This window comes from Artibeus jamaicensis, unplaced genomic scaffold (genome assembly GCF_021234435.1).
Source record: "Artibeus jamaicensis isolate MK-2021 breed Jamaican fruit bat unplaced genomic scaffold, CSHL_Jam_final contig_519, whole genome shotgun sequence".
NCBI lineage: Eukaryota > Metazoa > Chordata > Mammalia > Chiroptera > Phyllostomidae > Artibeus > Artibeus jamaicensis.
Window position 1 is genome coordinate 30243575 of NW_026521871.1, and position 14531 is coordinate 30258105.

General features: G+C 38.5%; 1 protein-coding gene across 2 annotated transcripts in view; it reads left to right on the top strand.

Annotated features, from left to right (window-relative positions):
* Positions 1–14531, top strand: part of CPNE4 (copine 4) — a 407594-nt gene that overhangs the window by 279991 nt on the left and 113072 nt on the right. For both annotated transcript variants that reach the window (XM_053669575.1, XM_037143900.2), the window contains exons 6-7: positions 5614–5697; positions 8549–8638. In XM_053669575.1, the coding sequence (XP_053525550.1) occupies positions 5614–5697; positions 8549–8638 (174 nt within the window). The remainder of the gene's footprint in view (positions 1–5613; positions 5698–8548; positions 8639–14531) is intronic.

A 14531-nucleotide genomic window follows, 5' to 3' on the forward strand; every position in this document is an offset into this window, starting at 1 on the left:
TAGCTACATGTTAATGGTTGAACATACCATATCTATTAATAGAGAAAATATATCATGACTAAAAGCCACTGAAATAAATAAAGCTCTCAATTTAAAAAATTTGGTAAGAAGTATCATGTCAGCAACTAATTTCGAGGTACATTTGAAAATTGCATTATGAATATGTGGGGAAAATGTGCTGTATCCAATTCAGACCACAGTTATAGGAGATCTGGATCTCCAGCCCCTTTGCAGTCATTCTGGTCACCCCAGGCATCCAAGTATCTCAGGTAGAAAGCTTCTGGTCTAATGCAGTTGCCTTCTTTTACAGATGATAACATTGATGTGCAGAGATGTGAAATGACTTACCCAAGGCCACATACACACACATACACACACACACACACACACATTTCAATGTTTCTTCAGGGAATAAGGTTACTGAATACCAGTTGGATTGGTCGTGAATGTGGAGGACTTAGTAGTGTTTGCATGTATTTCAGGGAAGTAGGAAGCCAGGGAGGAAGGAAGCAAAGGGAGTGCTATAGGCAGCTGTCTTCTAAGTGCGGTCCAAGGTCCCAAGCCCCTTTCAGAAAAATACATGAGGTCAAAACTGTTTTCATAATAATGCTAAGACAATATTTTCTACCTTCACTCTCATTCTCTTACACGTGTACCGTAGTTCTGCAGAAGCTACATGATGCCTGATATCACAACAGAGCCAATGGAGAAGCAAATATGGCAATCCTGTTGCCTTCTATTAATCCAGTCATATAGCTAACTTACAAAAATGTAAAATAATGCCATTCTTCTCTTTTTATGTTTGCAAAATATAATTATTTTCCAGTAAAAATGCTACTTTTGCTATAACATAGTGGGTTTATTTTTATTATTTTAAAAGTGATATGCCATAAAACTATTTTTTAAATTCTCCAGTTTCAATTTATAATGTGGTAAATATTGATAGACATAATCCATGTCAACAAAAGTTCTTTGGGGTTCTCAATAATTTTTAAGAGTGTAAAGGAGTCTAAGGCCAAAAACTTTACACATTGCTGTTGCAGGGCATACCAGGGAGCACTAGGCACTTTTGCAAACTGCAATAATGGAGCAGTTTGCAAAACTGTCATTAGAAACTGTCATTTTTAACTTGTCTTTCCAATATTGTTCAGCAGACCATCTACCTGAAATGGAAATCTAGAGTTCTAGAAATCTGAGAGGTACCCTTCAGTGAGAGCTGCAGGTACAATGGATTAAGTTTGCAAGAAATAACTTAGTATTTATCCAGTAGCAGTGCAGGGCACTTTGTGAAGAGATGGGCTTTTGACCTTTTAAAGCCCCTTCATCACATTAGCAGCTAGTTAGCGGTTAATCTAATAAGTAAATAAATAGTAAGCGGCCACTTTGGAACATTTAAGCTGAACATTTGGTACTGTTCTTTCTCCCCTTTTCCCCCAAAAAAGTATTCATGTTGGTGTGTTTGAACTGATTATCACGCTCGTGGTCTCCACATCTGTAATAGCAATCATTATCAACCACACTACTAGTGCTCCCATGATGCAAGTTTGGTGGGGTGCTGTGTAAGCAAACAAATCTGTCTCTAAAGCCAAGGTTAGCAAACGTTCTATAAAGGGCCAGATGGTAAAATATTTTAGACTTTGCAGGTCTCTGTCCCAAGTACTCAGCTCTGCCTTGGAAGCATGAAGACGGACATAAGCAATATGTAAATGTATGAGTGTATTCCAATAAAACTTTATTCACCAAAGCACGCAGTGGGCTGGATTTGGGCCACATATCATAGTTTGCCGACCTCTGTTCTAAAGCAATGTTACATCTCTACCTGCTGTGCTGTGATTTTACTGTGTTCAAGTGTGTATGCCTGGAAATTAATCCAGCCTGCATTAATGATAGCAAATCATAACTAATGAGCATCTCCAGTGTACCAGATGTCAGGATCTAACCTACATAACCATATTTCCAAAGATGGGTTTACAGATGAAGGAGAGTGAGGCAAATTAAACAATTTGCCTGAAGTCACATGGCTAGGAAGCTACAGGGTCTGGATATGACTCCAAATCTTTCAGACAATCTTTTCTAGTACCAATATTCTATTTTCAAGATCACTGTCCTAGAAGTACACTGCTTCCTTTTTTATTCTAAACCTTAGATGATGCCTTATTGCTCTCTCACTTGACTAAATGTCTTTCATTTTGGACTAAAAAGGCAGAGTAATGTGACATCCAAATTATTTAAAAACTTCACCATAGCAAAACTTCAGTAAAATATCTACATAATTCACAATATTGTACTAAACTGTCCCAAGGGCCATCTTAGTGCCGATAGTCAAGCAAAGAAAGCCAAAAATTCCAGATCGTGGTCACGTAAGCATACAATTAGATGCAGAGTTGTTGTTTTTAAACTATGGATCTCTTAATGTACACTTAAGATACTTTAGAGCTCCTTATGAGTTGTTTTATTTCCAGAGATCAGATGCCTTCTTACTAATAATCATCCCCAATACTTGCATAGTGCTTTACAATGTGTCCTCCAGCATTCTCCCTTGTGTTGATAATAATCATAGCAGCAACACTTTCTGAGTGCTCACCATGTGCCAGGGACTGGACTCAACACTTCATGTGCATCAGCTTCTCTAATTCTTTCATGTTGCCATGAGGCAAAAGGTGATACTCTTCCAATTATAGATAGGAAACTGAGACGAGGAAGTGAACTGCCTTGCCCTGGGTCATCCAGATTATGCACGGTGGAGTCAGAACTTGAAAGTAGTTCTGAAGCCAGTGCGCTGCATGTTAGATTTTTAGTTACTTGAGAGCAGAGACTTAATCCATTCTGTCTTGCCTTGATATGCTCTGACAGCACCTCTGTACTAGCCCTAAATAGTGTTTTAAGAAAGCATGAAATAAAATAGAAAAAGCATTGCAATATACTACCCAGGGAAAAATGGGGCACTAAAGTATATATAGAGTATGATTACAAATATATTCTTTTAAAAGGAAGAAAATTATGTCTAGATTCTGGAAAAAATATTTACCAAAATTTATTGATAGTTATAGAATTAAAAGTAAGATTATAGGCTATTTTTTTCTTCTTTCTATTTTTCATCTTTCTATTTTCTCTTTTTGCTATTTCTAAATTAAAATGGTAACATTTTTAAATTATAAAAAGGAAAAAAATCAATAGAATTCTACCAGTGGGGTCAGCAACTTTTAAGTACAATTCACAAACAGTTCCCTGAGGGATCAACAGACTATTTAAAGGAGGCAAAGCCTAAAGCTCCTGGCGGAGAAGCCCAAGGGCACCTAGGAACAAGCTAACGTGGCCCATATCCATTAGGGAAGGTGGGGGAGAAGGAGGTTCCAATATTCTTATGACGAGTGTTGGAACAGAAATAGGCCCCCGGGGCAAATGTCTTGAGTAAATGCAGTGAGGTGGGAATCAGCTAGTTGTGTGTCTAGGAAGAAAACAGGCATCATTCTGGTGGAGAGGTAAGGTCTACAGGGCAGACTTATCAATAAGAGCAGCCCAAGAGGGTTCTTGACAAGACTAAGGCTGTGGTAATCAGGCACCTACAGAAATAGAACAGAAGGGTATGTTCCAGACTCTGGGTGTTGTGAAGTTTGGTGTTTAGTCCCTGGTTGGGTGGGGAGGACAGCCAAAGGAAAGATAATTATTACCACTCCCCATCTCTTCTCTTTCTAAGGCACAAAGTTTCTAGGGTGATACTCTTCACTACAGAGCCACTGTTGTGTTCTGCTCAGAATCCATCTGTGGTTTCACATTGCCTCTCCAGGCAAGTCAACGACTTCAGATGTGCACTGAAGGCCCCTCACATCATGGAGCCGGCTTTGTCCACATTGTCTCACATTCCTCCCTTACACATCCTGGGCTGCAGGGGAACTAAGCTACTCAGTGTGCCCACTCTGTGTTTACTCTTTACACCTTCATTCAGTCTGTTTCCTCTCTACAGATACCCTCCCCAAAACCATAGTTTCCAGTCAAAATCCATCAACTTCCCCTCTTCTCTGCTGTTCATTCATTCATTCATACTTAGCCCTCAGATATGTTTACTTATGTACTTGTCTTACCACAAAACTAGATGGTTCTTTGGATGCCCAAGAAGAGGTTTGAGCCTTTCTTAATAGTCTAACATCAAGCACAAAGGCTGTATGATGAGTATATCCCCTAAGAATATTTTGTCAAGTTTAAGACCATGATGGCTATGGCTTTATTCTCCATTGCTGCAGTCTAGATTTTGGGGGAGAGGGGAGAGATCACCTGCTGAAATACATAAGTGTCATAACTAAGGCTATTGCTCAGAGAGCTTCCTATTACCAGGTGTTCATGTCGTTCATTCATTAATTTATCTGTTGGTTCATACACTCAGTAAGCACTGTGTAGCACTAAAAGCTAGACACTATGAAACATGCTGGAGAAATGATAGAGATATAAAGGAAAATAAGATACAGTTCCTCCTTTCTCAGAGTTTACAATCTATCGGGAAAAAAAAAGTTTAAAAGAAGAATATGGATTAGGTCTGCTTCCAGTAATAAAGTATCTATTTGTTTCGCATAATTCTCCCATTGTAAATAACTATAAACTCTGGATAAGATACAAGAAACATCTGTTTGGAAGTCCTAAGGCAGCCAAGATTCGATGAGCCAAGAAAGACTTGAGACAAGAAAAAATTCATTGAGGTGAATCAGTTACCCTATTCAGATTTTCCACAGAAGGCAATTGCTCAAGGCTGATTAGTAAAAAAACACTTTGGATAAAAAAGATGGGAAGCCTAGCAGAAATGTCTAGTAAGAAATAGAGAAACTGAGCAAAGGTTCTGGTAGTCCCATGGAACTGGGTAAGCAACCATTACTAAAGTTCAGGGCTACTGAGAGAGCTGTGGCTAAAGCTTTAGAGATACTTCAGAGAAAGGAAGTATCCAACAGTCTGAGTGATGTCTCTCAAGGCATTCACTAATGAGCAAATGTCACAGAGAGAAACCGAACAAAGAGCTAGGACCAAGAGAGTATGGAGATAAATAGCCTTGGAGGGTCTTGCAAATAGAAATTGGCCTCAAGAGCTTGTCAAGGGGGAATAGCCCTCATAAACACCCACTCTTTTAATTGGAGCCCTTTAAGAATATACCCAAGCAGTAGAGGAATCAAGGAATATATTGTGCCTTTGCCAGAAGCTACAAACTCATCTAAAGGCTTTATAATCTTTTTTTACACAGTGTCTGGTATTTAAAAGTTAGCAAGTATACCAAGAGGCAAAACTAAGAAATAGGTAATAGAAACGGACCCATAGGTGATCAAGATACTGTAGACCTCAGACATGGGCTTTACAGTAATTACAATTAACATGTTTAAGACAGCAGCTACATTGCTTCTCAGAGAACTGGCATTTAAATTGGTCTTTAAAGAATACATTGGTCTTTACAAAAGACTTACTTCTCAAAGGACGTGGAGTTCAGAACTGTTCATTCTAGCCAAGGCTGGATCACAGGAATGAGGAGTAAAATGGGGAAGGATCAAATCCAGGGATATTTGATCCAGGGATGAATTAGATATATTTGTGCAGAAGAATGGACACAACTCATTTGTGTTTATGTGTCTGTTTTAGGATTTCTTCAGTAAATCTGACCCCTTTCTGGAAATTTTCCGTATGAACGATGATGCAACTCAGCAGCTTGTACATCGAACTGAGGTGAGAAGAGTCATCTTCAGCTATGCCATCTCATTCCTAAAGATGACAAATTGACCTGTTTTGAGAAACCCCTTTCATTCCTTAATATCTGTAGCTATGTGCTCAGACACGGAGTCCTCATTCTTCTCAAGAGGACTCTTTATTCTCATTTAGATACCAGAAGAGAAGATCCTCTCTCACTCAAATTTTTCATTATTGTCCTTCAATGCAGATAGCCAGCAACTTATTAATAATAAAAAATATGAGCATTTAATGAAAGTGACTAGGTGCTAAGCATTGTTCTAGGTGATTTTCTATGCATTATTTTATTTATTTCTCACGACAATCCCTTGCCATGGTTATTATTATCCCCATTTTGTAGTTGAATAAACTGAACTTTTGGGAGGTCAAGTCACTTTCCCAGTCTCACAGTTCAAGGGGTACAGCTGGAGTTTGCATGGAATTTCTTTGACCCTGAGCTTCACTGTAATTTGGAAAGGCAGCTTGCCTCCTCAGGGAAAGTTCATGCACTTCACCAGCTTCCCATGTGGACAGCTGCCCTGTCTCAGCAGCCGCTTGGTCCAGGTGCATCTCCCTCTCACCTTCCCCTTTCTCAATGAGACTCCACTTATGCTTCACTATCCAACTGCCCACTACCCACTGCTACACACCACTCAATAACCAATCCCAATCTCTATTTTTTAATTTTATTTGTAAACAAGTCTAAGAGAGATTCTGTGGGAGTGAGAAGTACATTGATAAGGAGGAAGTGGGGTAATTTTGATGACTGGCTTGGAGAAGACTCTAATGTGCTTACCAGTGGTGGGGCAAAGGAAGAAGGAGCCCTTGTGACTTGTAGGATGATACTGGGAGTGCCGCGTTCCCAGTACCACTCACTGGAAATCAGGCTCCATTTTCCTGAAGTGACAGAGTTGCAGGGAGCATTAGACAGACAAATATGCTACACTTAAAGTAGACAAGAATTGAATGGTCTTGAATGGACTAACCTGTGGACAGCATCTAGGGCATATTTGGCATTTAATAAAATGTGTTTAGTAAAAGAATGAATAAATGAATGGAGTTGAGTGTAGATAGTGTGTCCACTACATGTTATAGCACAATGTGATTCTCTGAAACTTAATCCCTAGGAAATAGATTGAGATACAAATGGGACAGTCTCCCACCACTGAATGGAATCTTTTCACACCTAAAGATTCCTTTGGTGGGACAGGCTTTCACAGAGGTAAATAAACTTTGGGGAGGATCAGAAGTGGTATCCATTCAAGCTTTTACTGCAGCCAGTGAATGGAGGCTTGTGCTGGGAGTACAGAAGGACGGTGTATTATTGGACTGCTCTCACAAGGTCCTTCTCTCCTTTGCCCCTGACAGCATTTCTCTTCTCATCATTAATATTGGTAAAGTCTCCTGTCCCAATAATCACTAGAACTTCTCCCTGTTACCCCATGGCTGAGGGGCTTCTGGAGTCTCACGAGAAATGGGATTGTAAACTTTTCCAGTGAGTCAAGCAACACAACACTGATTTTTCCTTGTGGGCATGCACGTCCCCCATTTTAATTACAGAGAAAATTTCTGGTTGAAATTTTGATTTGCTAATGCATTTTTCAAAACTGTTATGATGAAACATCTTCACTTCTTAAAATTTCCATATAGAGGTAAGAATTCTGAACTAACCCAGACAATTTTATCTAACTCTTCTTCTCACGATCACCTTGATCATCCCAAGACAAAGTCACACAGGAAAATTATTTTTCCACTTTCGTGAATTAAGAGAAATTTAATAGTAAGCCCATGATCGGGAATAATTATAATAATGAATAATTCATAGTTACATTAAGGAATCCAGTAGAAGAGAATATCACTTATAAAATAATTATGTTATTTGGATAGAGATTTTTTTTTTTTACAATTCTAAGACCAGCAGTGGTTACACACATCAGAGTTACCTAGGGGTGCCCACTCTCCAAAGCTCCTGTCTGTAGGTCTGAGTGGAGCCTAGAAATTTGCATTTTAAACAAGTGCCCAAGTGATACTGTGCCTGCTGATTTGGGAATCTCACTTTGGAAACCCCTGCACTAGAGTACACAATACAGTCTCAGAGAGACACTCATACATTCTAAAACAAAGTGAATTATTTGAATCATAGTGATGACAGGATAAGACTTGACATATATGGACCCTCAGGCAGGATTTAACCAAGTTCATGATTAGTACGCTGCTTTTAACATGGTTTCACTATATTATAGACTTAGTTTGTAGCACTGAAGATCTAAGCATCTGCCCTGTATTTCTTAGGAGAGTTAGAGTAAGTATCTCCTGGAAATTTTCTTTTAGAAACTTCTCTTCTGGTTTGCAGTCTGACCTAATTCAAGGTCATGGGTTACCAAAGATCATTCAGTTCTTCAGCAGCAGAATTGTCCTGCCCCGTCCCCACACCCACCAATAGCCTTTGGCTAGGCTGACCTCAGTAGGAAAGAATTTATGCCATAGGACTGTCAGTCCTCCAGAGCAGAGGATCTTTTATCAGAAGCCAGAGGCAGCCCCACCTTATTGATTCCAACTCCTCTTTATATAGAATGGCTCATCCCCAGTATATACATACTGGATAGTATTACTGTTGTTATTCTTAAATCAGCAGGCAGGCCAGTGGTCACAGGAGTTCTGCCCATAATGACCTACTTTCATGGACACGCTTAAAAAACTCACTACTCCAGGTTTTTATTAAGGCACCCATTCCATAAATTGTCCTTTTTGTAAGTGCCACAATGCTTCTTAAGAAGTTTTTATGTTGAAGTGTGAAAATGTCATGCACTTCCTCCCCCCAACAACCATCCCTCTCTTTCTTTCTTCTTAGGTTGTGATGAACAACTTAAGCCCAGCCTGGAAGTCATTCAAAGTATCGGTAAATTCCCTATGCAGTGGAGATCCAGACCGCCGGCTGAAGGTCAGAAATCTATCTATGTCTGAGAAATGCAGTTTTTATGTATTTAACCCTTCTCTTTCTCCTCAAGTGGGCGTTGGCAAACCCAAAATTTTCCATACCATTTAACCAAATCCCTTAGCATCTTTTTGGAAAAAGCAGGGGCTCTTTTTTCTGCTATAGCCATTGAAGCTCATGAGCTAGCCTAAGATAAATCCAAATTTTGTTACGTCAAGAGGCAAATCTTACGGCTTCTCAGAGACAAATTGTAGCAATAACCAGGGCATAATGGGGAGTTATTAAAAACACAAATACTGATTATCTACTGTTGTATAATGTACTATCCCAAAATTTAGTAGCGTAAAGTAATAACCATTTATTTAGCTTAAAATTCTGTGCATTGGCAAGTTGAGCTCACCTAGGAGGTTCTTCTGTTGGTCTTGCTTAGACTTCCTCACACATTCGCAGTCAGCTGCACATGAGCTGGAATGATTGGGGCGGTTGGGCCATTTGTCTCTCATCTTCTAGCAGGCTAGCTTGGCCTTATATACAGAGCAGCCTCAGGATTCCAAAAGACCAGGAGCAGAAGCCATGAGGTCTCTTGAGGTCATACATGGTCACTTCCTCCACATTCTATTGGCCAAACCAAGTCATATGGCCACCCTAGATTCAAGGAGGGAGGTAATAGGAAATAGACTCTACCTCTTGGTGGGAGGAGTTTCAAAGTATTACCACCAATTTTTTTCAGTTGACCACAAATGTATTTTGAATATCATGGGAATATAGAAATTGAAAGAGAAGATGCATTGTGATTGGTGTTAGGGTTCTTAGAATATAATCCTAGCAGTGGAATTGCTGGGTCAAAAGGCAGGTTCATTTTTAGTTTTCTGAGAAAAATTCCATACTGTTTTCCATAGTGGTTGTACCAGTCTGCAATCCCACCAACAATGGATTAGGTCCCCTTTTCTCCACAACCTCTTCAACACTTGTTGTTTGTTGCTTTGTTTATGATGGCTATTCTGACCAGTGTAAAGTGGTATCTCATTGTGGTTTTAATTTGCATCTCTCTGATAGCTAGTGATACTGAGCATCTTTTCACGTGTCTCTGGATCCTGTGTATGTTCTCCTGGGAGAAGTGTCTGTTCAAGTCCTTTGCCCACTTTTTAATTGGGTTACTTGTCTTCTTAGAGTAGAGTCATGTAAGTTCTTTGTATATTTTGGAGATTAAACCCTTGTCTGAGGTATCATTGGCAAATATGTTTTCCCATATAGTTGGTTCTCTTTTTATTTTAATACTGTTTTCTTTAGCCATGCAAAAGCTTTTAATTTTGATGAGATCCCATTTGTTTATTCTTTCCTTTATGTCCCTTGCTCTAGGGGACATATCAGTAAAAATGTTGCTGTGTGAAATATCTGAGATTTTCTTGCCAATGTTCTCCTCTAGGGCTTTAATGGTGTCACGGCTTATATTTAAGTCTTTTATCCACCTTGAATTTATTTTGGTTTATGGTGTAAGTTGGTGCTCAAGTTTCATTTTTTTGCATGTAGCTGTCCAGTTCTCCCAACACCATTTGTTGAAGAGGCTATCTTTAGTCCATTTTATGTTGCTACCCCCTTTGTCGGATATTAATTGACCATAGAGACTTGAGTTTAATTCTGGGCTCTGTGTTCTGTTCCATTGTTCTATATGTCTGTTTTTATGCCAGTACCAGGCTGTTTCGATTATAGTGGTCTTGTAATACAATTTGGTATCAGGTATTGTGATCCCTCCTACTTTGTTCTTCTTTCTCAAAATAGCAGCTGCTAATCAGGGTCATTTATGGTTCCATGTAAATTTTTGAAGTGTTTGTTCTATGTCTGTGAAGTATGTCATTGGTACTTTAATAGATATTGCATTGAATCTGTAAATTGCTTTGGGTAGTATGGACATTTTGATGATGTTAATTCTTCCAATCCATGAACATGGTATATGTTTCCATTTGTTTGTGTCTTCCTTGATTTCTTTGTTCAGTGTTGTGTAGTTTTCTGCATACAGGTCTTTTACTTCCTTGGTTAGGTTTATTCCTAGGTATTTTATTTTTCTTTTTGCTATATCAAATGGGATTTTTTTCTTGATTTCTGTTTCTGCTGTTTCATTGCTGGTATACAAAAATGCCTTTGATTTCTGGATATTGACTTTGTATCCTGCTGTTTTGCCAAATTCATTTATTAGGTTGAGCAGTTTTTTGGTAGAGTCTATAGGATTTTCCATGTACACTATCATGTCATCTGCAAACAATGACAGTTTTGTTTCCTCCTTTCCAATTTGGATGCCTTTTATTTCCTTGAACCTATGCACCCCAATGTTCATAGCAGCACAATTTACAATAGCCAAGAGTTGGAAGTAACCTAGGTGCCCATAAGTAAATGAATGGATCAAAAAATTATGGTACATTTACACAATGGAATACTACACAGCAGAAAGAAAGAAGGAGCTCCTACCCTTTGCAACAGCATGGATGGAACTGGAAAGCATGCTGAGTGAAATAAGCCAGGCAGTGAAAGACAAATACCATCTGATCTCACTTTTAATAGAAAGCTAAACAACAAAACAAACAAGCAAGCAAAATGTAACCAAAGACACTGAAATAGAGAACAGGCTGACAGTTACCAGAGGGGATAGGGGAGGGAATTTCAGGGGGGAAAGGGGAAGGATTTACAGGAACAAGTATAAAGGATACATGGACAACAACTAAGGGGGGCAAAAATGGGAGGGAGGTGGGGAGCACTGGGGAAGGTGGGCTGGGATGGGAGTAAAAGACAGAAAACTGTACTTGAACAACAAATAAATTAAAAAATTTAAAAAGATGCGTTGTAAGAGTCAGGATGGCCAAAGGAAGGCAATAGGCTGAATGCCAGAAGAGAGCTTTCCAGCAGACATTGCTTATGGTCTGTGGTCTGGCCCTCTCTCTACCTTAGAAGTCCAGAAGCTTGGATGTATTATCAGTGTTAATCGTAGAGTTGATTAACATTGAACGAGAAGCATGACCATCAAGCCAAATTAACATTCACCTCAGCCTCACCAGGGCATTTTCTCTGTGTGGGCAGGCCATAGGGCAGACAATTGTCAGAAGCTTGCTGTGGTAGCCAGAGAGCAAAACCAGGGATGCTGGACAATGGCAATGACTAATGGCTTCAGACTCTAAAAGTTTGGGGCATCTGTCTCCACAACAGGAGTATAAGGCCATTAGGCAGACTAAACATTCCAGTCAGTCTTTCAAGGCACCAAATCCCATGGAAAGGGTTACATGGGCATTGCCAATGTTTGTCTTTGAAACTTTATATGTTCTTTTCTCTTTTGCCCCACAAATCTTCTTTCTTCTCTCTTTCTCCATCACTGGATCATTCTGAAGCAAATCCCGGATCAGGACAGACTCACCCTTGGGCACAACAAACGTGGTGCCAGAGCCCATGACACTTGTAAGAAACTACAGAAATATTTTAATTGCTTTTAAAATCAGAAGGAAAAAATGAACTTGTAAGATGAAATAAAATGTCTTAATCTTTTCTCACATTAAAAAACAAGGCCATATTTAGGATCCCCAAAATCTATTACAAATAGATTTTGTAATAGATTTACAAAAATCTATTAGCAAAAAGTGTCTAAGGCCAACAAAAGTTTGATGTGTCCTTTCATGAAACATCATATTATTTCATCCCAAAATATTCAGTATGTATCTTGAAGGTAAGGAATCTTTCTAGAGATTAGACAACAAACCCATGGTCATATCTAAAAATGTAAACTAAGCTTCCTTTCAATCAAATATTTTGCTACTACTCACATGTGCTGATTGTCTGTCTAATTTATGTTTTTTTTCACTATGATCGAAATAAGGTTTAAACATTGCAAGAGATGGAAATGTCTCCGAAGTCTCTTTTAATCTGTTAGTTGCCTATTCATCTTTTTTTCATCCTTGCCATTTACTTTTTGGAGATACAAGTTTGGTTAGTTTCATAGCATTACTCACATTCTATATTCTCTATTAACAGGTAGCTGAAGCCTGACCAGCTTCAGGTCTCTTTTCTAGCAAGAAAGCTTTACACGTACTGGTGCTCTCATACGGTGTTAGCTCTCATGGAGGAACATTGCCTAGATTCATTATTTCATTGGGGTTTCCAAAGTGGTGTTTCTCTGACACTATCATCTCTTTGTTATTTACTATTCAGAGTTCTTTTGTAAAGAAGGACTTCAATAACTGTTTTGTTTGCTGAGGTATGATTTGTACACAAAAGGTAGAATATGGTTTATTTGGCCCTTTTTACCAATTTTCAGAATAACAAATTACTTTTGTAGCATCCTCCATAGGTGACTAGTGAGGTCCCCCAATATTATTAAGAATTCCCTGGCTGGTGTAGCTCAGTGGATTGAGCATGGGCCTGCAAACCAAAAGATGGCGGTTCGATTCCCAGTCAGGGCACATGCCTGGGTTGCAGGCCAGTTCCTAGCAGGGGCCAGTTCCCAGCAGGGGACACACGAAAAGCAACCATACATTGATATTTCTCTCCCTCTCTCCTTCCCTTCCCTTCTAAAGATAAATAAATAAAATTAAAAAAAAAGAATTCATGGATTTTTTTAATATACTCAATTATTTTTGTTGTTATTATGTCTTTGAAAATGTGAATTGTTCCATAGTTAACCAATTGGCTATTGGTTTCTTTTGTTTAAATTTAATAGTGTTTAGTAGTTTCCTTGCTTTCTGGTATGAATTTTTAAAGTTGTTAATTTTTAAGTTCTTTTTCTCCATAAGTTAGATCTCTCTGTGGATGGTAACTCATATTTTAAAAATCTTAGCTTCTACCCCATAGTTAGATCTCTACACCATAAAACTATCAGGTTCATTTGCTCCATTTTGCTTTCAGTTTTTAGGATCTTTATCTACGATTATAATTTTGTTTTACAATTATATAAAATTTTACATGATTCTAAAGCCAAAACTACAAAATAAGGTGTGTTCAGGACAGTTTAGCTCTCATTCCTGTCTTTCCCAGTTTTTCACCTTTTCCTTTACAGCTAATCATTGTGTAGTATATTTTAATGCCTGGTAGAGCCAGCCCTCCCACTTCAGCATTCCCTGTCTTTTTAGGGGTTTTTCTGGATATTTAGCTGCTTTGTTCTTTCCACTTAGCTTTACAAGCAACTAGTGCCAGAAGAGGAAAAAAACTTTGATGGTATTTTTATTCAGATTGCAAAGGAAACATCTTTTAATATTGTCTTTCCACCCCAGAACATGGCATTCATTCATGTCTCCTCTTGCATTTTGCAGGAGGGCTTAATGTTTTCTCTTATAGGTTTGGAGCGTTTGTTTTTAAGTTTGCGCCTAGTTAATTTCTTTTTCTCTCTTAATTTTGCTATTGTAAATTGAGTCTTTCATTATACATTCTAATTATTGTTAGTATACATAAAAGCTATTGAATTGTTTTCTTAAATTACTATTTTATTAAGTTCTATTATTTCTGTTAATTTTTTACCTAATTCCAAATATGTAATTGCATCATCTCAAAGTAAACGATTTTTCCCCTATTTACTTAACTAATAGTTCCAGTTTTTCCTCTTTTTTAGTTGTATGGACCAACACCACATTAGTGGGGGTAGAAGGCATCTTATCGTCTTAGTCGTCACTATAGTAAACAAATCCCATAGTGCTTCCCCATTAATTCTGACAGATTAATTTTACTAAGCAATTCTGAAGGGGTCAGTGGTTGAAAACTTTCTAAGCCACATCTACTGAGCCTTAAACACCTGTGGTAGCTTTCAGAGAGGACTCTTATTCGTCACGATTACCCAAAGACAGCCTGCGCTATAGCCTGCCGAAATGTCTTCTGAACTACGTGGAAGACCTTGTGCTACTTCCTGAATTGATTTAAGTTTATATTTAAT